At 37.9% G+C, this 22,556-nt stretch overlaps 3 protein-coding genes and 1 long non-coding RNA gene across 8 annotated transcripts in view; 1 reads left to right on the top strand and 3 right to left on the bottom strand.

Annotated features, from left to right (window-relative positions):
- The window catches only part of LOC132904807 (uncharacterized), a 124,270-nt gene extending 120,036 nt beyond the window's left edge, over positions 1-4,234 (top strand). The window contains exon 3 of one of the 2 annotated variants that reach the window (XR_009657664.1): positions 3,547-4,234. This is a non-coding gene — a long non-coding RNA (uncharacterized LOC132904807). The remainder of the gene's footprint in view (positions 1-3,546) is intronic. The other variant, XR_009657663.1, reaches the window with a different exon arrangement.
- Positions 1-5,695, bottom strand: part of LOC132904791 (somatostatin receptor type 2-like) — a 71,168-nt gene extending 65,473 nt beyond the window's left edge. The window contains exon 1 of the mRNA XM_060955498.1: positions 5,359-5,695. The gene's annotated coding sequence lies outside the window, so the exon portion shown is untranslated. The remainder of the gene's footprint in view (positions 1-5,358) is intronic.
- Positions 5,696-12,927: 7,232 nt separating this feature from the next.
- Positions 12,928-14,648, bottom strand: LOC132904903 (uncharacterized). Of its 2 annotated transcripts, XM_060955728.1 has the most exons (6): positions 14,339-14,648; positions 14,003-14,271; positions 13,808-13,912; positions 13,407-13,723; positions 13,240-13,345; positions 12,931-13,155 (listed from the first exon to the last, which is right to left on the bottom strand). In XM_060955728.1, exons 1-6 carry the CDS (start codon positions 14,569-14,571, stop codon positions 13,007-13,009), a joined length of 1,179 nt encoding a protein of 392 aa, XP_060811711.1. In that variant the 5' UTR covers positions 14,572-14,648; the 3' UTR covers positions 12,931-13,006. The 2 variants fall into 2 exon arrangements, with proteins under 2 accessions (XP_060811708.1, XP_060811711.1); XM_060955725.1 differs by having other exon boundaries at positions 12,928-13,155; positions 13,407-13,912.
- Positions 14,649-15,114: 466 nt separating this feature from the next.
- The window catches only part of LOC132904802 (ras-related protein Rap-2a), a 28,878-nt gene continuing 21,436 nt past the window's right edge, over positions 15,115-22,556 (bottom strand). For all 3 annotated transcript variants that reach the window (XM_060955513.1, XM_060955516.1, XM_060955514.1), the window contains exons 2-4: positions 19,266-19,376; positions 17,876-18,299; positions 15,115-17,702 (exon numbers count right to left, since the gene is read on the bottom strand). In XM_060955513.1, coding sequence (XP_060811496.1) covers positions 17,403-17,702; positions 17,876-18,299; positions 19,266-19,360 — 819 coding nt within the window. In that variant the 5' untranslated portion in view covers positions 19,361-19,376 and the 3' untranslated portion in view covers positions 15,115-17,402. The remainder of the gene's footprint in view (positions 17,703-17,875; positions 18,300-19,265; positions 19,377-22,556) is intronic.

Genomic DNA, 22,556 nt, shown 5'->3' with positions numbered 1-22,556 from the left:
CCTGCTTGCAGTCGATCTTTTGTTTGATCGAAGCAATCTTCCTGGCCGATGCAAATCTACAGGTATATAATCGTAGAACCTTGACTGTTTTAGAGCGAGGCAATTTGCTGGCAATTGTAGATAGAACGACGGTTGATAGCATTCAAATATTCCAGCAATATGTCAATTTCGATGGGTTGCATTATTGGGCGTCTACGGAACTACAGCGAGATGAAAGATGGCCATTTTGTGCGATTGTTGAAATAATATACGCGTTCGAAACGAAGACAAATAGAGGCAGCTATACGACAAAGGAATTTCTCGTAAACGAAAAATACGAGCATAAGAATTAGAAGATAAAAGTTCGAAGGATATAACAACTGTGTTTTTGGTATCGCGGAATCAATCGAGAACATAACAAAAAGCGCTTTCTTTTATTTTTATTGTTTCGCGAAATAGTGGCGGATCATGATATTTTCGAATCAATCCGAGTGACGAGAATATTAAATGGCGTTATTCGAATAAAACCTGTCTTCTATCTATCCGATATATCCAATTTAATATTTGGACAATTCTTTCTGTTTCGCATAAAGCGCGAATATTCTGTTGATGTTCCATCGATGGCCAGCGGAAAAAAATTTCGATAAAGAAACGACGTACATGAAACCGCGATATCTCCCGAATGAAGCTCCAGCTTTTCAAGCGCGAAGGAAACGATTTTACGAACGAAAAGACCACTGGTGATATTAATTCGAACGAAATGCTACGTTCGGGAAAGTATTACGCTCGTGTGTTCGAGCTTCTGGGTTAATTGCAGTTTCAAATTATCCGAAGCATTTAAGTGACTATTAAAATCTCTGAATCTAAATTTGCCGCTTAACTGTCGTTTAATCGCTCGCCGATTCCGCCAGTAAAAATAATATCCATTTCTGGAATATCGAAACCAATGAAATTCTAGTGTCAGTTCAGTCGCTTGTTTCCTTTCTCTGACACAGACCAGCCGTTCGAAAGCGTGATTTCCCTAAACAAATCTATGAATAATCCTAAACCTCTAGATTTCTTGCGTTTAAATCAACTCATCCTACCGAAAAAGTTCGATAATTATTTACTTATTTTTACCACATTTTATTTATTCTAATTATTTATTTTTATTGTTTCTCTCATTCAATGAAATTTATACCAGATCTGCCAATCTAGGAACTGTAACTAATTAACCTGTAATTCCATACAGCTCTCAAATATCATTTTAATTGGTCTCTGCCACGCGTATATACATATTCCACATTATAGAATTTCAGAACTTGCATTATACATTGGAATATATTAATAATCACAAAAGAAAAATATTGAAATTATCGATAGCCATAAAGATAGCATTGATATCTCTGTATATAGCAAAAGTTATTGGTAATAATCAATATCATGGCTTCATTTCTAGTCGAGCCCCTTGGCCCATGACACAGTAGTATCAAGGGCCTAATTTATGGCACCCTCAAGAATTTATCGCTTTTTCTTCCTAAGTTCCATGATAACAAAAAACCGAATGACCATTGCAAAAGCTCGAAGCTCCACGTTCCCTAACGATACTTTGACAACCTATTTTCCTAATGAACAGTTTGTGCGGGAGAAGAAACCTCGTTACGATCGTCTCTTTAATCATAGATCAAGCAAACCTTCACATTCTCTGACAATTCCACAAACAGCCTATCTCCCTTATGAAAAAATCGCCAGAGAGAAGAAACTATCTACTTTTTCTATTAGCTTTTCCAATCACAGACGCCACTAAGCGAACAAACTTTAATTCCCAGACGTGTAACGAAATTTATAGGTATAATTATGATATTTCGAACGCGACAGGATCGATCGGAAGTTACGCAACATATGCCGGATCGTTCGACGCATATTTATCTAAGCGTGTTCGAGTTCATAGGCGGATCAGAGCTGTTGCTCGAACGAACACGTATCCTGGTCTGTGATCTCGATTTTCACGCGTTATCGTTCGCGTGAGAATGAGAGCAAAGAGACGAAGAGGATGGAAAGTTGTAACGCGAAGGTTCGATGCTTGCCTGGAAAATAGTTAGGAACCTGCTGCCGTTGACGTGAGGTTATTAAACATTGAGCGAGTTATGTAAGACGCGTGACAGCGTCCTGACAGCAGACGTACTTCTCACGAGTTTCCGCGTATGCATAGTAGTACTCCTGAATTTTAGTGCAAATTAGCTAACTAGATAAAGTTTTTATACTATTTTTTCGTATTTCTGTTTCTGAGCTGGGAAACCACACACGATGCGGTCAAATTGAACCTCATTTGACAATTTGAATATCTCACGACTCTAATTATCGCGTTCTGGGGTCAATTTTATTTCTCTGGAATTTAGCTTGGTAACTTCAACACGCGACAAATTCATAATTATTATACGCTAACATCAATTTTATTTCCGCAATGATACGACTAAAACAGTAGAACAATAAATGGAAATTTATTTTTGTCGTTCATTAATTAGGTGTTATAACGATTTCATTACTTTGATTATTTTTTGCCACACTTTCATTATTTCATAATTTTAGGAATTTTCTTAATTTTCCGGAAATGCGTAAATCTCTGCAATCCGCTTATACGTATAGCAAAAAGAAGTTAATGAAAGTTCGTAGAATTGAAGTGTAAACTGAGTTTCTAATTTAGTCGTTTCCAAGTATTGTAGCAATTAGTCTCATCATCGATTCGTCCAGTTATAACACCATAGATAGAACTTGATATAGTGTTACGTAATTTATAGATTCTTTTTCCAATCGATCCAAGTCCCGTACATACGCATCACTCTTGGCTAATTGGAAGCAACTATACGTTAAATTTGATGGATATTTACTTAATCGTGACGAAGCATCGACGAAGGGACGCGTCCATTCGCCCCTCAGGTTATTCGTCGTATATGCCATGATGTTGAAAGTTTCATATATTGTGTTAAGGATGCTTTTATCTAAAAGAACGACGTTCATTTCCGATCGTCCAATTTCAAAACAACGCACTCTCTACGGCTATCTCGAACAACGGTATATTTTAATACCTCTATTCTTAAAATTTATTCTTTCATCTACGTTATAAAGTTGAACTATTCACCTTGGAACAATCGCAGGAACAAGATTATCTATGCAGCAGAGTTCTAGAGAATAGAGAAACGTTATCTCTGAAATAAATATCTTACAACTTCGATCGTTTGAGTTGATTCAGGTATATCTCACTTGGATAATAATTTCTTGATTTTCAATGCAAACAGCCTAATTAATATCAAAATTAATAGCATACTCGGTATTGCAAATTAGTAATAGTCATAAATAGTATCTGAAAATTCCTTCAATTATCAGAATTTAATCTAAAATTCCATTATAATATCCTTTATCCCTTCATCTTCTATTCCCACCGAAAAAAAACTGCTTTAATCAACCCACACATGAAACATGAAACATATTCTGCAAGCATAGTACTCGCGATAAGAAAAACGAGCGAACAAGCTAATTTTTTCAAGGTAAGGGCAAACACATTTATCATAATGTAACCTGTTTATGCAGTGTTCTCGCGACAAGCCAGCATCCAGCGACAACGTTGAATCGTGTTGCATTTTACAGAGGTTGATCTACTTCGCAACGGCGACGCGAACCGAACGTCGTCAGTGCATATTTCCCATGGCTTGGGGGAGCTTGTGCCAGTACGCGACAAATAGTGGAAGGAAAAATGAAGGAAAAATGGCAACGCAGTGGTACTCGAAGCTAGAGTACAATAAGAAATGACCCAGAAAACGATAGGAAAGAAGGGTTAAGCAGAATGACTGAGCATCGTGATGTGAACGACGAATATGCACAAAGTGTATGATGAAAAGACGTATCGAGGTATGGAACAAGGTCAGTCAATTATTTTCCATCTCCGCGTACATTTGTGTCTCGAACGAGGCGTGAAATGTCGCTTTGATAATTTTTCACCCTGTATCGTGCATTCAAAAATGTTTCAACTGTTGGAAAAAATTTCAAACGCAACGAAAACGTTTACGTTGAATTTGTTTCACAAATAGTTTGTTTTGATATTTATTGTAATGTTGAAATTGTAACTGTTGGAAAAAGTTTAAAGTAGAGCAAACTGTTTACGTCGAATATGATCAATCTCGTAAACAGTACGCCCTGACATTTTTCATAATGGAATTCTCCATTCTATATCGTGCATTTACAAATAATTTATCTATTCGAATAAATGCCAAATGGAGCGAAACGTGTACGTCATATTCGTTCAGCCTTGTAAATAATTTGTCTTTATATTTTTACATCACAACTATATTCGTTATAGACTGAAAATGTAACGTGAACGTTATTTATCGTGGTTGATCTATCTCTCCAATCTGATGCTCTAATATTTCGTAGTAAATGCTAAACTTTCTCGAAAAACGCGCTCGAGCTTTGTAGCGCTGCGCGTTAGAACGATAACACTTTATCGGGTCACGTCAAAAGAAAATGTCGATGGAAGTTTCCAGTGTTGTCTCGGCTTTCCACCTCGGTGGACAGCCCGTCGAAATTCCAGTTTTCCCCGAGTAAATAGAAGTGGAAAACACCGACGTGGCCACGGTACACGTGGAGCCTCAGTCAATACACCCTCTTTGGAATCGTCGAGGTTAATAAGAACGAGCTGTCTCTTACAAGCTTCTTCCGACGATCAGTTTACGGAAAGTAGCAACGTTTTCGCGGCTAATTTTTTAATTTCCTCATCGATCGTCCGATGTTAGAAGAACTCTGAGTTTTCTCGCAAATAAATTCCGGACGATGAAGCAGCGACGTCCAGTGGAATCAGCGTGCATGCAACATTTATGTCACGAATGCTCCGAAACGTTCGTTCATAACCATATGAATTATTCAGGTCCGTGTTTCTTTCCTGCCACCGAAGTACAATTTCCGCGCGACGCTGAGCGTCGCATAAATAAACGTGTCACCTCACCGCGTGTCTTCCAGTCTTCGTGCTTCACGATATTATTTTTGGACCGCGGATGGCCGACCAGGAAAAAAAGAATCGATGTCACGGCTCGCGTGAAGCGTCCGTACTCGTGTTCCGTCCCTTCACGCGTTTTACGAGACGGCGGCGTCTGTCAACGACCTGTTGAAGCGGGAACGTTAACTAGCTCGCGAAAAATTATTGGCCCGTCGGGATTCTTCAAAATATACGATTCAACCTCGATCCTTCGAAACGCGATAGCCTCGTGATCCATCCCCGCGCTCCGAAGTTGCCCGCTAAATTTAAGTTTCCTGACCCGTTCTTAATGTCTTTGACCTTAACATTCGGTCCATTTAACTTCGACATCGCGTGACTATTAACGATACCACTATTATCGTCGTTTCTCTTACCTTCTCTGTTCCTTCAAATCCTGTGCGACAAGATGGATCGAACCATTTGCCACATCGCGTCTTTCGTCGTTGAATCGAAACGCAATGCTATCTGGGGAGAAGAATCACGAAGAGTAGGCGAAGAGAATAGTCCCGGAACTGTCCGAATCTCGTGCTGGCAACAGAGTCACGTGCACAAAGGGTAGTTGGGATGGTGCTCGGCAGCAGCCGAAATTCGTGAGCACTGGAGGATTGGAGCGACAAGTAGAGAGGAGCCGTGTCGTCGCGACGTGTGGACGCGCACTGCTCGAGAGACGCGGACGGCACGGTGTCTGGGCGTCGCGACGACGGCAACGAACACCACCACGACAACCACGACGTCGACGTCGGCGGGTGCTACTAGCGGTCGGTGGTCCAGGGACGTACGGCGGCTGCGCAGGCGCCCCAACGATTCTTCAACTCTGCCTGTCCGATTAAATTAAACCTTTTGTCTTCTCCTTCTTCTCCTCTGTTCTTTCTTTTTCTCTTCGTTTTCTTTCTCGACTTGCTCTTCGATAGTTTCTTCTTTTCTCCTCGCCTGGACTTTTCTTCTTCTCTTCCTTCTCCTTCGCCTACCCTCAGGGATTTCCAAAGACTGCTACCTTCAAACACCTTTCCGCGTCACGCGATGGAGATTACCGGTTTTGGGGTTGCTTCCGGTGACACCGGGACAATAATCTCAGGGGAACAATGCTTTCGACGAGGAGTAGTTACCTCGCCTCCTTTCTCGCGATCCCGTTGCTTGATCTCTCGGATTTGCCCCCGCGTTAATGATAAGGCGTTAATTGTAACGCGCTTTTGGCACGAGAAGAGAGAATAACAACGAAGTAAATAAATTAGAAGGGCAATGACGAGCTGTAGAGAATATGAGGGAAGTTTCTTTTATTTACACAGATAGCCACGCATCCCGGATCAATTCCCTCGAGTTAAATCAAGAAACTTCGCGTCCTGCGTCATATAGATCTAGAAATTCTGTGACAGTTGTCCAGAGAACCTTCTCAAGTATTAAATAACGTGTTGCAAATCTGTTCAACGAGTCAGTGACGTGCTATTAATTTTGAGCAACAGATTTTAGTGACTAAGAAGAATAGTTCTCCTTTATTGAGAAAAACTGTGTTTTGAATTACAAGCGAAAGTAAGTAGTGGAATGTTGACAATGAGGAAATTCACAAAATTCCCTATCATTGTATATCGAATTAAAATGATAATCTTATCTTAAATCTTATCCTAAAACGATTATCAACCTAAAAAATATCTCTACTCCGATACACTAAATCTGAAGAAAGTCAAACTTCTGCAACAACATATAGTCCGTCCTCCGTAACACCTATCCGTAATGCCTGTCTTCCCAAACGCAGCGCATAAGAGAGATTCAACAACGATATTCAATGTATCGTTCCTCGCACACTGTTCCAGCTGAAATTCACGAAGCGAAGATTTTTGCAGACACGAAAGTCGTGCGACACACACCGGACGCTTTTGTCATAAAAATTCGACTCGGTGAACTTGGACGTCTCGACAAGCAGCTTTATCTTGGACCGCCGTTTTACCGACGTCGTTCAGGACGACTTATCGATCGCCTCCGGCAGTGATCGTGAAGAGAGTCAACTTGCAAGAGTGGTATCGCGCGATCACGTGGCCGCAGATAAAGACCATGGATGTGCCGTTGCACGTTGCATTACTCTTATGATTTCCATAAAATCCAGTCAGCACACACACGCGCGCGATGTTAAAGAAGCAATCGTGGGTTATAAAGAATTGAACCTGAATTAGAGAGTACTTTTTCAAAGTAACCCATTGAGAGAATACGCCGTGTTAGATGCAAAAAGAGACACTTTGCATTCGTGAAATTTTTAGTGTTCAGCAAAGTTACGCGAATACCCCGGGAATGCACTTTGCCAAAGTGGCGCAGTTTATTGCTAGCTTGAACCTGGTTTGCTTAAAACTACCATACAACGACGTATCGTGGAAATTCTCAGTTGCGTGAATAAATAGTTACGTTCGGGAAGTTCTCGGTGACAAAGATTTGCAGTAAATAATTGAAAAGGAATTCCACTTGAATATGTACTTTTTGGGATAATCAGAGAAAGTCTTTCGTTTTTATGGCCGTTTATTCAACTCTATGAAGGGGTTAGTTTTAAAAATTTTATATTAAAGGACTACGATAATTTGCTTCTCGGAGTAATTGTAGGAACTGGACGTAATATTTTACCGATTATTCTTGGCATTAGTTTTAATCCTTCGCTTGTCTGCGAGCGTTTTAACATGCGAAAACATCAGAGGGCAATTCTTTAATGTTAAGTTCCGCAGCTCTTTCAGAAGGAACATCTCGATCAAACTTTTTCAAGATTATCATTCAAGCCTTTTATCATGGAGAAACTTACAGGATCGCAATTCGTCTTTGTAAACTAAATTTTCTTTAAAATATAAGACCATTAAAGCGTCGGAATTGAGTTATGAGATCGTTAACTGACTACTTCCTTGGGGGACGTGTGCGGTAGATGTCAATTTCCTGTAAATCTCGGAGAAATATTGCCCGAAGCAACGTCGATACGAGCAACAGTGCTTTTTTAGCACGCATTTTTGTCGGTGAAGCAGCTCGTCGCGTCCAATATCGAGCTGGACTACTGTAAATCTCGTTGCAAAGTCTAGTTGTATTCTTTTCGAGTTTCATCCAGTTACTGAATTCGCGAGTTATAAACGCCGTTTCTTTTTACTTTTCTTAACAAACATGTTTCCCAAACGAACTTTATGCGAGAATACCAATCGAACGTTGATCGTGATATCTCTTTAATAAACTGTCGCGAAACGAGAGAATCGTGTTAATATCGAGATGTGTAAATGTGATTTCCAACCTCTCCAATCGCTAGGATACGTTCCATTTGTTAATTAGATTTTTACGGCCAAAGTCGCGGACTATTTTTAACGATGACTCCGCGGCTTCGCTATCGATTTATTCGACTTTTTGCGCGTCGAATGTCGAATGTCTCTCCAGGAATAAGGTCATCCCTAAAAGAAGCTTTTGCCAGACGAGAAAAAGAACACGAGAAGAGACTGTCGAAGCGTCGAAACGTTCTGAACTCGCTTCAATGTCGTGTTTTTCTCACCGTTTATCGAAATAGGGGAAGGACTTATGGATGAGCATCATTCGTGAACATAAGTACGACACGAGTCGTATCGAAAACATTTTACAGTAATATTCGCTTCAATTTACGACATACTCAGCAGCGTCTTTATTCTGCTTTTCAGCGTGAACTTCGCTTACCTCTCATCCATAAGCGTAAACATTCGTCGTTAAAATTTATAATGGCCAATCTCCGGTATCAGTGCTTCTCGAGTAACAGAGATATTAAAATCTGGATCACAATCCTAACGAGCGGTATGGAGAGACACTAGTTTATTCAAAGACCAACCCACCCAGCTGAGGCAGGTGCAGACGCACGATACCGTGGCGTTGTGATTTCGCAACTGGTGACGCAGGATTATATTTTTAATAATGCGATGCATGCAGACGTAAGATTATACTGCTAGGAATATTATATATTATACGAAGGTGCATAATCGCGCAATATTATTATCATATAATCATAAGGATGAATTTCATAGGAGATAGTGCGTACTTAAGTTTTACAAAAGAAAAATTAGAAAAATAGATACACTCAGCAATAACTAATTTTCGAATGTACAGAATTTGTGCTCTTTTTTTTTTATTTCGAAACTATACGGTACAGATTGGTCAAAATTTCATCGCTATCTCGTCGTAGCGTTGATTTTTATAAAAATCAAGCGTTACCTTTATAACTCTCCTTACAATTTAATTTAGAGGATTGCGAGATATTTATAGGCTGTTTCAATAACTATATTATATTTTATCTAGTTAGTACGGACTCTTGTGCCATATCGATCGTCCGCACCTGGTTTCTAATACCAAGAAATAATCTCTTCTCGAAAAGCTTTTTCAAAAACTCGGATAAATTATCATCTCTCCCCGTAAGAATCCTGAAACACCGCTCAGTTACGTGCGTAGAGGTACTCGCGTGAGAATATGCGGTTGCTCCAGCTAGGGTAATGGGATGAAATTTCCATGAAAGGTTACCCGGACAAGCTGGAAGCCTCCAATCTGGTTGGCTTCCTGCTCGCGCGACGTGCTCTCGTATCAACTCACGGATATGGATGCAATCATCTCGCTCACCACTGTCGAACAATTGGCTGTTTCGTCGGGAATCAGGCGAATTTACACGAGAGATCCTTATTGCGTTGCAACTCGTAGAAAGCGATCGAATCGTCTCGATACTTACGGAAAGCTGCTTACTCGTAAAATCCTCGTTGTGTGGCACGTGGTTTCGCGAAAGGAGAATTAAACTTAAAAGGAACGCGGTCTCCAGCAAGGTAAGCGTTTAGATCTTCTCTGTGTGTAATGACGAAGGGAAGCTTTCAACTTGGGACCAACAATTTAGGGAAAGTTCCTTCCACTTTCTAATGCGGAGGCACGTGATATTAACAGGAAGAAGATCGTTAAGGAGCCGGGATCGTCCGAACTTTATGAGCTACATTCTTCATGAGCGACGAGTCCCTGTCAGAATGTTCTTTAGCCGTAAACTTAGTCGATACTCTCCCTAGTTGCTCGTCACCGGTGCTCGTAATTTTCCTCGCGAGTTCTTGGGGAGATCGAACACCTCGTTACAGGTGACACGGAAAGTTTGCTCGTAAAACGTTTGACACTTCCGAAAGCAACGTGAACAAGTTCTTGGCTGGCTGACTTTGCGGAATTAACTTTGAACACCGCCACAGAAAGTCGCTTTTCGTAAGAATATTCTCTCTGTTCGTGATTTATCGTTCAAACGGAAGACAACGCTTGCTTGTTACGAGAAAATCACAAAGTATGTAAAACGTAATCGAATTGAATTTAAACTTTGATCGAAACGATTCTACTTATCACAATGATGAAGATCGATGCTAATTGATTTGTCGCACGGAAACACTCAGCCTTTTGAACTTTCAAATTTACCTTGAGCATAATGTAGCGAGTGATTCGTGCGACTAAAACGAGTTTAAAATAGAAAATCACATTATGCGTGAATCTTCTAAAATATCCCCTGTTTCGAGAACGACCGCGGAAAAAAGTAAGCAAGAAATTCGAGGTTACGTAACCGCGACGCACCCTCCCAGCTGCAATTTAGCTATGAATAATTCACCCTCGGAGAATAGAAATAAATCCATCCCCTTACACGGATGGATCCGTGAAGTCAGATCTGCGTCTGAATTCACTCTTGTGTTTTTATCTCGTGGATTATTCACATCCCGAATTACCAAGTCACTGTTACACGATCAACGCAAATATTTGTACAGTACAATACTTTCACGGTTAAAATTCCGTGATCATTATCTTTGTTCATTTGTCACTCTTCAACAAGAAAAAGGGGAGAAATATAGAAGGAAATGTAAAAATCGTGAAGTGGGTGAAATATGAACGAGAAGTATATCCTAGATCGTCTGTCGAAAGATTAATTGAGTAACGAGTTAGATTTCATCTATAGGCGTTTGTTATTGTTAGCTTTCTACTTATATCTATAAAATACCGCTTCGATACGCGGAGATCGAGTCCACATTCAAGATTAATAGCCATAGATCGTGGTATCACCGTTTATAAGCGAAAAGGATGGCACCGAAAACATACTCGAGACCATGAAACACTATAACGTAAAATTAATTTTCATCGTTTTATTCGGTATAAGGCTAATGAATCATTGGGATTAAATTACTACTAGGTGAAACAAAGGGTACAACATGGTGAGATGGATCGCTGGCTATTCGAGAAAACTAAGGAATAAGAGAAGAAGAGAGAGGAAGACAGAGATAGAAATAAGATGAAAGCTCTACAGCTAATTGTGAACATTCAGTTCGCTAGGTCTTTAATCGTTTTGTTACGAAGAACAAAGAGAATCGGTTAAGAGATATTAAGTCTACAATTTCGTGCAATGGCGCAATTTTCTCTGTATGCGGGTTATTAATAGCGCAACGGTTATGCGTATACATGGCCGTTCGCGGGAGCAAACCGCACGTTCACGCTGCTTTCTATTAACTGGTATTAATCCCAGGTATCTCGTTTGCGTTCAGATTTGTTGTCAAAGGCTGAACAACTAGGCGACGACGCGACGTGTTGAACTGGAAATGCTAAAACGAATTTAATATCGAACTACGGCATCGTATAAAATCGTACGAGTATACATCAGTTAGCTATCAATTAAACTGATATTTTAAAGAATATCTGCATTTGTTTTATAACGAAATATACGCTCAGTATTGTGTAGTCTTATTTAATATAAAACCTTTTTTTTTTTTTTAATGAGCGAACATTTTCTATTATTACGTGTACAAACCGTGGGATGGAATATGTGAAATTTTGCATATTATAAATATACATATTTTAGAGATGATCAATGAGAAAGGAAAAGAAAGAAGCTTAAAACAAAGTTGAAAGAAACGATGGAATTCTACGATTACAAGCTCCAAAGCTTCTTCTTTTCTTTTATGATTTTTCTCCTTGTTTTACTCTGAATTTATTGTGTTAGCAATATAGGAACAACGGTCAAGTTCGCACGCAGAAAAATGATTCGTCTATTAACATTTTTAGGTTGATTTTTATTAAAAAATTTATTAATTTAATTCTATTGATTGATTAAATTTTGTGTCTTTTATTAATTCATATTAAACGATTGTACATTTTCTCTTATAATTATATGATATATTAATATCATATAATAATCAATATAATCAATATAATATATTATTATATGATATTAATATATCATATAAGTATAAAAGATAATCTTTTAATACAAAATAATGTTCTATATAAATATACATATTTCTATAAAGACTAATAAGAACAAACGAATTACGCGCGGAATTGTAAACATGCGCAGTATTCCCTACTGAAATCTCATTGGTGGAATAAATTTGTATCAGCCAATCAGAGTGAAACCGCCAGAAATGTTTCTACCAACCGTCTTCTGCACGTGCAGTTGTTTCAGTATTTCGAACGTGATGGATGCGGTTGTGGAAGTGAATTAAATATAATAATAAAACAGGAAATGAAAGAAAAATATAGAAATATTCTGTTTTCTAATAGTGTTACAGTGTTCAGTAATAAATTCTGTGAAATAGTATTAAAGATTTAGTTAAAAACGAATAGACATCGTACGTATGTGTCGTCACACATGCATCGTAGTAAAATTGTATGCATCGGTATTGTCACGTATTATTTGCAAGCTTTTAAGTTGTTAATTTAATGCCACTTACTATGTTTAAGTGAAATTAATTAAATTTATTCTGCGCTGTTCTAGTGTAAAGTGAAATTGAAGTGAATTGTTCAACAATAGCAACATAATCTACGATTAACGTTCACGTCAGAAACGGTGTGTTTAAGCATTAAAAGAAAAAGGTAATTTTTTTAAATCCCGCTCTTTATTTCAAAAGTATTGCCGCTATATATATTTATTTAATTTTATATTATTTTATTATATTTATTTTATTTTATTTATATATATTTAATTCACAAGAATATTTAATTAAAAATATTTTAAAGAAGTGTATGAAATTATTATCTAAATAATCAGGAAGTCGACAATTACAAATATTTAGTGCTTGATACAGACACTAGTCTAGGTTTCATTATTTGTGCATAATTTAATTTAATTGTATCATTTATCACTTGTTCCCCTGACTCTTCCACAAAGTTAAATTTTCCAACTGGCACTTGCAGTTCTGACAAGCCTTCTGCACAGAGAAATGTTAGATCGTAATTAATAAAAAATATATAGGTATGTCTTTGAGATACATTAATGATATAAAGTCACATACTTAATACTTTATAGGTGTATAGTGATTTTTCTGGATTATAAGATACAACTTCTCCAACAATAAAGTTTGATACTTGCGGTGTAAAATCTGTGCCAATTTTGAGCATCTAAAAAGGAATTTCATGTAAAATTGTGATTAAAAATATAATTAGTATTTCAAAAAATTACCTTAAACGCTATAACATCATTAATTTTTGGTTTTGTTGTCATGACTGGATATGTTTCAAAATCTATATCCTCAAACTCTTTTGATCCTTTTAATTCCTTAATTGAAGCTATACTTTCACTGAAATTTGCAGGAGATGCATTGACTTCATTTACTTCTTTGCTTGGACCCTTTGCATTCACCGTGTTCTTTGCCCTGTTGTTCTCAAAGGTAGGTGGAGTAGGATTATTAGCCATTGATAATAAATTTGTAAGTTCATTAGCAGGTGATACAGTAGTATGGGCTCCTGTTATCGTTTCTGGACATGTAACTGGATTTTCTAGACAAATTTTGTCATCTACGTTATCAAAACGAACATGTTTACCAAGAGGGACAACTTCAGAATTTATAACGTTGGCTTTACTAGGTTTGTCTTCTTCGACTAACGGTGGCTGCTCAAGTTTCGAGCTTCTCCGTCTCCTTGCACGTTTTCTCCTTGCACATACATAAGGAACTTCTGTATTTGTATCTGTAATACAATATAAACAAATAGGATCTTAATACCATAAATAAGTAATACTACACTTTTGATTCGATCAAGGGGCTTAATTCATTTTACTTTCTTTAGCATTTTGCAATTTGTTTGTTATAGCAGCTGGACATTCCTGTTGCATAGAACTTGATTCTATAGCACGAGAATTAATCAGCAACTGCTCTTGTTGAGGTGGATTTTTTGAAGATGAAGAATTTATCGATATTGGTTCAACTTGTTTTGGATGTGCAGAGCTATCTTGTCTACTTGTGTCTACAGATGAAACTGGGTTGCTTACAGATACATTAAGCTGATTTGTCAGTTGAGTACAGCTTAGTGGAGACTTAGGTAAAACCCTGCAACGCTTTGACTGAAATAATACATTATTACAATATCACATACCTTAGTTGCAAGAACTCTTACAAAACTGTTTCATTCTCCTTTAAAATCCGTACGTCCTCGTTAGGTGGTAAATATTCAATTTCATTTAGAAACAAATCAAATGGCTCATTAATGCGGAACAGAGTTTTAATATGTCCTTTTATATCGTTTACATCTATCATTTTAGTAGAGTCAATAAAAATCCAACAAAAACGATGCTGATCATTATAGTATTTACACAAATCGAGTTTTACACGGAAATTTGTCCGATTCATATTTTCTTTTAAGGTTATGCTTTCACTGCAACGGTTATGCTCTCACTGTGAAGGTTACGTATATTATGTACCGATAAACGTTTACTTATATGTATTGAAACGCGTATCGAAAATTATTAAAAAATAAATCAGATGTATATGTACAGTAATAAATTTAATTTTTTTATTGCATTTAAGAATATTGTAGAAGTAAAATAATAATTTGACCGTTATATAGAAATATTGACTATCTATCGATAATTATTCTTACTGTAATTAGTTTTTGATCTTTGTAAAGTCGGTATTTCAGTTTCCATTGAACAAAATTTCAACACAAAGTTTCATAAAATTATTAATTTATCCTGTATTTTATCAATGGTGCAATCAAAAAGATTCTGTAGTACCTGAAATCGTTTAGTACTTCGCTCGTAGCTAGTAAATGTAAATAAAAAAGCTTGCCAGAAAACTAAGCTTTTATTATATACTTAAAATACGTAGAAACGTATCTATTACGATTCTTATATATTATGAACATTTTAGGGGCTAAAATGAAAGAAAACAAGATTATGTGGAAGTTAAATATGACATCCATCTTTTATTTAATTTCTGGTAACACAATGATATAAAGTCAAGGGTTTAGACTACTTAATAATTTGTTACCACATATTTTTTCCACAGCTACGCTAAAAATAGTTACAGTCGTGTTAAGTGCAGTTTGCTCAGAAACTCCATATAACGTAGATTTATTGTACGCGTCGTAAAATTCTTTAGATTTCTGTAGTGTGATGATAAGATTTCATTTATTAAATCGATTGGTCTAACATTAATCTAAGTAACACGAAATAATGCGATTGCACAGGTCAGGCAAATACATGATTTCAGCAAAAGATTTCGTCTATAATAGATAATCTTGGAACGATTAAATAGCTTTGATCTCGAACTGTTTTACATTCAAATAAATTATCCTCTTATCGTGATGTGCGATATTTCATAATCGTTGAACGCGTTAAATTACGTGCTGACCCGCGGCTACTTAATTACAATATACCTATGTAAAATTATACCCAATGTGGGTTTCGATTCAACGAGATCTCCACATCACAATGCTCTGTTATTTACATAGACTTTCTACATTTACACTAACGTATATGTATTAGTTCTGTATCTGAATAATAGATTCGAAAACGTGACACTTTTTCATAAACGATAGATTTATGTATCATGCGATAACGCGAAGTAATAAACTTTTGCATCTAATCTTAAAATCAATGATCGTTGCATAGCATTTCCTTTAAAATTTATAGACACCTCTATCTCTGTTACCTAATTACGTAAACAGAAATCGTACACGCTACCTTCTCGTTATTAGCAAGTTTACCAAGTACAACGATACTACTTAAAAAGCTATCTGCAATCGATCAGAATTTGTACGTGGTTGTTCGTTTCACCTGAACATTATTGTACTCACGGTAACTCAGATTCTAGGCAAGGCAATCGTGTACAATAAGTTCACGCTCATCGTAATTGACAAATAAGTCGATATTCCGTTTTTCCAATACGTCTCGTTAGAAGTATCTATATGTCGTAAATAACGAATAAAACGTTTCTTCTAACGCGATATATTCGCAAACTTTTTAATCCATAGATCAAATATGTGTGTGTATATATATATATATATATATATGTATGTATGTATATGGAAATGGAAATTATATGTATATATATATATGTATATGGAAATTAACCTCTTTAATTAAACGATATATATGGTATAAAGAACAGCGTAGGCAAGTGCTTGATGTAAGATTAATCGACTAGCCAGTAATGCTTTATAAAATATTGTTTGGCCGTTGTACGTGTCCGTAAGTGGATAATAAGATAGTGAGTGGGCAGTGGGAAACAACCCTGAAATAGAATACCTTCGTAAGATATTTTGATATATTTGTAAAAATGGAATTCTACGGTTTGATAATTCGGAATAATTATGTTAACAACAGCATATATGCCGTTTGGATCAGTTTACGTTTCATCGATCAGCAACGTCGAATAAAATCTTTAAAATCATTTTGCATCGAGAAGGGAGAATAAGGATTTTTTTTTTCTCGATTGCGAATGAGAACCGAATGACAATGTCACAAGGAATAGTTATCGCTGTCAGCTTAATCGTAGAATGTTTCATTGATCTCTTCGTGATGTTTTCTTCTACCTTGGAACAAGAGCTTCAAATTTTTCGGGACATATCTTCTAATCGGAGGCGAAATAGAGACACATCAAGTACGTTGACTCGCGCTACGCACATCGAATTGTTGAACGATAAACATGGAATAATTGAAATTCGTTTCTTTAAGAAAATTTACTACCTAAATCTTTCAAGGTCGGACTACGAAAACCACGAACGGTACTATAACCGTACGAGAATTGTAAAGTTTCCAATCGAATAGAGGCCATCTCTAAGATAAGTGTTCTCCATTTTCAACTTGTAATTGTAGGCGGAATCTTCAATTTGGAAACTATGTTATTTTGTTTTAGCTTTCGATAATCTTAATGATATCGAATCCTCAGCCAATGAAAAATAAGAAATTACCGCTAATGCTGAATTTCCTTGGCCTTTATCTTTTCGTCTACGACATCTTTAACCGTGTAATTCTTTCGATCGGCCATTCGACGATCGATCCGAAGCGTGTCGAACGTGTCGTACGGAGACGTCGGAACGTCGAGCGGGAAACATCGATCGATCATAGCCAGCGGAATCGCTAATAGAATCGTCGCGACATAGCTTTGCCCTCGCCCTTTCGATTCCCTCACCCATTCTCTTTTAGATCAGCTTTGGATCAGTAGCGACGAGAGGCTCTTTACGATAGAATACAGGAATTCCTCTTGGACTCGGAACGTTCACGAATTTGCTGCAAATGCTGTAGCTGCGCCGGCGATGGAACGTGAGCACTGCTGCTACGGGAATTCAAATGCTGCGGCGGTGGCAATGATTGTCGGCGACGACGTCTCAACGCTGGGCTCAAGTTGTATTTTAGTTTCGCTTGTATCAGTAGTTCCTTAAACACCTGCGAAATGTTCAGGTTCTCCTTGGCGGACACTTCTACGAAGCCGTTCTCCCATTTCATGATCACTAGCTCTCTCGTGCTGTCCGTGTCCACCTGGAACAAGCGTGTAAAATAATTCAAATACAAATTTAATGTTTCATATTAAAATTTTCAAATTCAAATTTCCCAATGGGAATTTTTCAAAATCAGGCCTGTCGAAATCAAATATAGAGATTGAATGTCATAGACGAAAGAACTCTGTCGCATTCGGCTACGATAAAAGTTACCTCTTGTGCCGAGTCGGTCACGTCGACTTTATTGCCAACGACAACAATGGGCACGGCGCCTTTGGTGTTTAGGATCTGTGTTCTCAGAGTCTTCACCTCGAGGAACGTATTAGCATCGTGAATATCGTAGACGAGAATAAACGCGTCCGCAGACTTGATGGATAGGTCTCTCATAGCCGGAAACTCGTACGAGCCTGAGGTGTCCAGGATGTCGAGCGTCAAATGTATCCCGGAAACATTGAAATCACCGTGATGCATCTCTTCTACCGTTCGCTTGTACTTTGGTGTGAATGTGTTGTAAAGGAATTGGTTAATTATCGCGGATTTGCCAACTTTCGCGGCGCCCATCACCACGATCTTGTGTCGTATGGAACTCTCCACCTGTTTTCCACCGCCGCTGTCTGACTCGGACAGTCTCTCATTTCTGAAATATATTTAGAAATATCCTCGATAGAATTTACCAAATTATAAGAAACATTGAAAAGATTGATACGTAACGTTCTAATGAATTTATTTCTTTTTTCTTCCTTCTTCGCGTAACAGCTATGGTTTGAAAAACAGTTAATAACAGGCTTGTACCTTAGAACGAAACACAGGGGGCAAATAAGAGAGCCAACTGCCTCGTCTTTAAGGGGATAACGTCCTGACCAAGAGAATAGTGCTAATGAACATCGAAGATCCCCTTCACTGTCTCCACGCGTTATTGAATATACGTTTTGTGTAGGAGCTGTCCTGAATTTGAGTCGCTATTAGTCTCCGGAATATCTGCTATGTATAGAGCATGCAAGCGGAGATGGTGCACCGGTGCTTTTGCATGCACCAGATAACAACTGTTCCTAAGTATCTCCGTAATCATCCACGCTTATTACGAGTAGAAGTCAGACGCGGTTATTACCGAGCTTACAAAGGGGAAGAGCGCGAGCTTCCCTTTTTGCGAAGACTAGCCACAAAATTAAAGCTCGACCTAGCTTAAGAGCGAGTCAAGAGGAGGTCAGGGGATCGAAGAGGAAGGAAGGGGAGCGAAGAAGAAGAGGGAAAAGAGCAGAAAGAATGGTTGATGCTTGGAATTCATTTCGAGAACGATGGAAAACGCACTTTCACCCGTAAATCGTTTTGTTCTTTCCCATGGGCCCGTGTAATTCTTTCGTTTGTTTCGTATTAGCGGCGATAGTATATTCCACGAATGCAGGAAGGAAATCAGTCGACGCTTGTAAAAGCAGCGTAGCTTCGTTCTCTGTGAAACAAGAGGAAACAGAGGAGCACGAAGAATACGGATAGAAGTACCTTAGGGGCAAGAAAAGGAAGATTCTCCTCTTCTTGTCAAGACGAAGGATTTTCGAGCGCGAATAAGACAGATTTCGAGACGCTTGAAAAGTATAAATCTCCTTACCTAATGTTTTTCGTCGTTCCATCTTCCTGGCCCTCTTTCAACGACGATGGTTGTAGACTGAAACGACGACGAAATTGATGCCGACCTTTCATCATTTGTGCAGAGGTATGCCTATAAAACAGACATCATGAAAACGTTCGATGTATAAAGAAGAAAAAATTTAACAAAGGCTAGTTCTCGTAGGATAACGTTTTAACGATGAAGTATCACTTTCTTGTGATTTCGAGGAATTACAAACAAAATGTTGCGCCGATCGATAGCAAAGTTACGCGACGGTCAAAAAAGTCCAAGGTCTATCGCGTCCTGACATCCAGCGTCGTATCATTCACGCAAAATTATGGTTCTCTCGTGGAACGACGAACGCTAAAGTCGCAAGAGAGAGGCCGATATACCGTTCGTTATTACGTTACAGATCATCTCTTTTGCATTGTGTATCAACGAAATTGCTCTACAAGAAATCTCTTTAAACGCCTCCGACGCGTATAAAGCCAGCGTTAAATTTAATTCCATAATTTGCCTTTATCTTTCGTCGGTGACTTTCAAAATTAGTTTGCATAATTTATGGGCGTTGGATACAGTTAACGTTGGGCGACACTCTCTCTACGTTCCACGGCGTATGCATGTAGTTAAAAGTTTCGAACAGGTGGCACAAAGCTAGTCCATAGAAGCAACCGCGACCGATTGATCCACCTACGATAGGCAGATAGACGTTCGCGTCTCTTCTGATAAAGTGGGGCGAGTCACACGTATCAAATATCGTATCGATCGACCTGGCGACTTTAATCGTGCTACAACAATCCCGATTGAGGAAAACCGTACGAACCAATTCATTACTAGAAATCCGCTAACTTCTTTCGATTTCCACAACCGTAATTTCCAGGAAAACCTTCCCAGGAAATTAAAGAAGGATGAATCACGTTGGTTTAAATGAGAAATTTAAGGAAAGGAGCGAATTTTAAGCGACTCGAAGGAAGCGTTTACGCTTTTATTGGGCAAGGGTGCTCGTCTGTTAACAGGTTTCGAGAGATCGCGTTGGATTTGAACGTCGATTCAGTAGGATAATTTCCGTCCGAGTGGATCGGTAACTAAGTACGATTAGTTTCAGCTGATTCACCCTTTATGCGCGTGATAAGCCCGCATTAAGACGCGAGGATCCTTTTAGGACATAGGTTTATGGTGGGCTTATTAATTCGCAACCAGCCAAGAAAATTATTCGCCTTGATTCTCTCGCAGCTTATACGTAACGTTCGTTCAAGGCACTTTCCAAGGGAAATTATGAATACGCGGAATTTATACCCGTAGATGTCGTCTTAAGTTCTTCGCCGCATTCGACGCTACTTTTTTACCCCATGGTACTTTATTTAACAACTTTCTCGCGAATCTTTCTTCTTTTTTCTCGATTTTTCCTGCATTGAGAATTCTCCCCCACAGAAGGAAGCGCGTAATTTGAAATTCTTTCGGAAACTTTCTTATTTCCATATTTAACGAACTACGAAGATCGGTGGGAACGGGTATCGTGAAATGAAAGAATATTCGTTAGCGGTTGTCCAATTTTTCCACTTATATCGCGATTGGTTCCAACCCGAAACGTAGATTGCAAATTTCCTTAACTCTGCTGTGACTCGTTAATCTCTATTTATTTTACAGGCTAAAAGACTTTTAATCTTTTAGGAAGTCGTTTAACGTAAAATTGGAACAAGAAATTACGCATGCCAGTAACAATTCTTGTATATTTTTCTCGAATTGGAGATGTTTCTTTACCGTTGGAAAGATGCAATTGGGTTGAAAGAACGTAACGGCGTTAAATGCGTTTTTAACTTTGGATTTCATTCGCGTAAAATTATTCCTTTATTAAAAAAAAAAAAAAAAAAAAGAAACTCTGAAAGGCATCCATAAGCGACCTTTAGTATCTCGGCGTAGGTGACATTTTCTGATCTTGTCCAACCGATTCTTTATTCCCTGTGAATAAACACGTGAACTTGCCGCTATTTACGTTCACAGTCGCGTAACGCAATTTCCCATCTGGATAAATGATACGCGTGTTTCACGACATAACGTGCCTGTTGTGTACGTATTTGCTCGGGGACAAGACTTCGTAGATCGATAGACGGTCACGATAATTGCCAGGCAACCGCGTGAAAACCTCGCTGATATCGTCTCCGATTGTTTTGATTGTACTTTTCGAGTTCGGTGCAACACCAGGCGTATTATCAGCGCGATATTGTATTAGATCGTAATATATCAAATGTTCGTATTATTCTATTATGATAAATATGTTTTTCATCGGAACGAGTTTACCAATGAAAATACTGTGTTGCTTTAATTGACACATATGTGCCATCGAGATGTGTATAATGTTTTTAGTACTATCGTAGAAACATATTATTGTTTCAGATATTATAAAATCTATATATCTGTTTATTGTGAAAATTAATATTGCTAAGAGGAGATAAAGAACTATGTTGAAATTTTAGTATGTAGCGTTTGGAAAGCGAATAGTATGTTCGTTAGTAGTAATTCCTTCAAATACAATATTAATATTATCTATGACTTTGGCCACGAGGTAATTAAATTTATATTCGTAAAGGAAGATAAATTAAATTTTGTACGTGTCCATTATATTATTGAAGAGAGAATACCAGAAAGCTTCTGACAGTATTTCGAGTAAAAATACGCAAAAGAATAAATTGACGCTTAATTTTATTCGGTAGATTATATCGCAGACAAATTATCATAGTCTGTCGTATAAATACATAAATGTATAAATGATATACAATGATATTCTTAACATAATCTAGATAAAGAAGACATTTCGTATGTTTCCAGTTAATGCATTAAAGACATGAAAACATAGAGATTTTGGCTACCACGAAGCAAATAATATTTTTATCGGGTATTTTACGGGGAAAAAGTATTTTAACATCCCTCTAACGTGCCACGTTGTTTCATACAGGGAATGGCTTTGTTGTTTCGTTAAAAATTTTAATGGGTTATTGCCGTGGTGTGGCTATAGATAAAGATGAGTAATGAACCCGACGTGTTTTAAAGAAAAGTCAAGCTCGAGAAAAACGGACGGTCGAGGGATTTCACGGCGCATTACAGGATCACACTGCTTTGTTTGCAAATGCCGTGCATCCTGTTTCCCTGCAGCCATTATAAATTACGTTTAAAAGTAGCCACTTGTTAAAATTCTTGGCGCGTTAATTTCTGACAGCTCTTTTCTAAATACTATCGCAATTTATCTTGCGGAGCGTATACTTTAGTTTTTATAAACTCGTAAAATATAAGAAA

This window comes from Bombus pascuorum, chromosome 3 (assembly GCF_905332965.1).
Source record: "Bombus pascuorum chromosome 3, iyBomPasc1.1, whole genome shotgun sequence".
Lineage (NCBI taxonomy): Eukaryota > Metazoa > Arthropoda > Insecta > Hymenoptera > Apidae > Bombus > Bombus pascuorum.
This window is presented reverse-complemented; position numbering and strand designations above follow the sequence as displayed.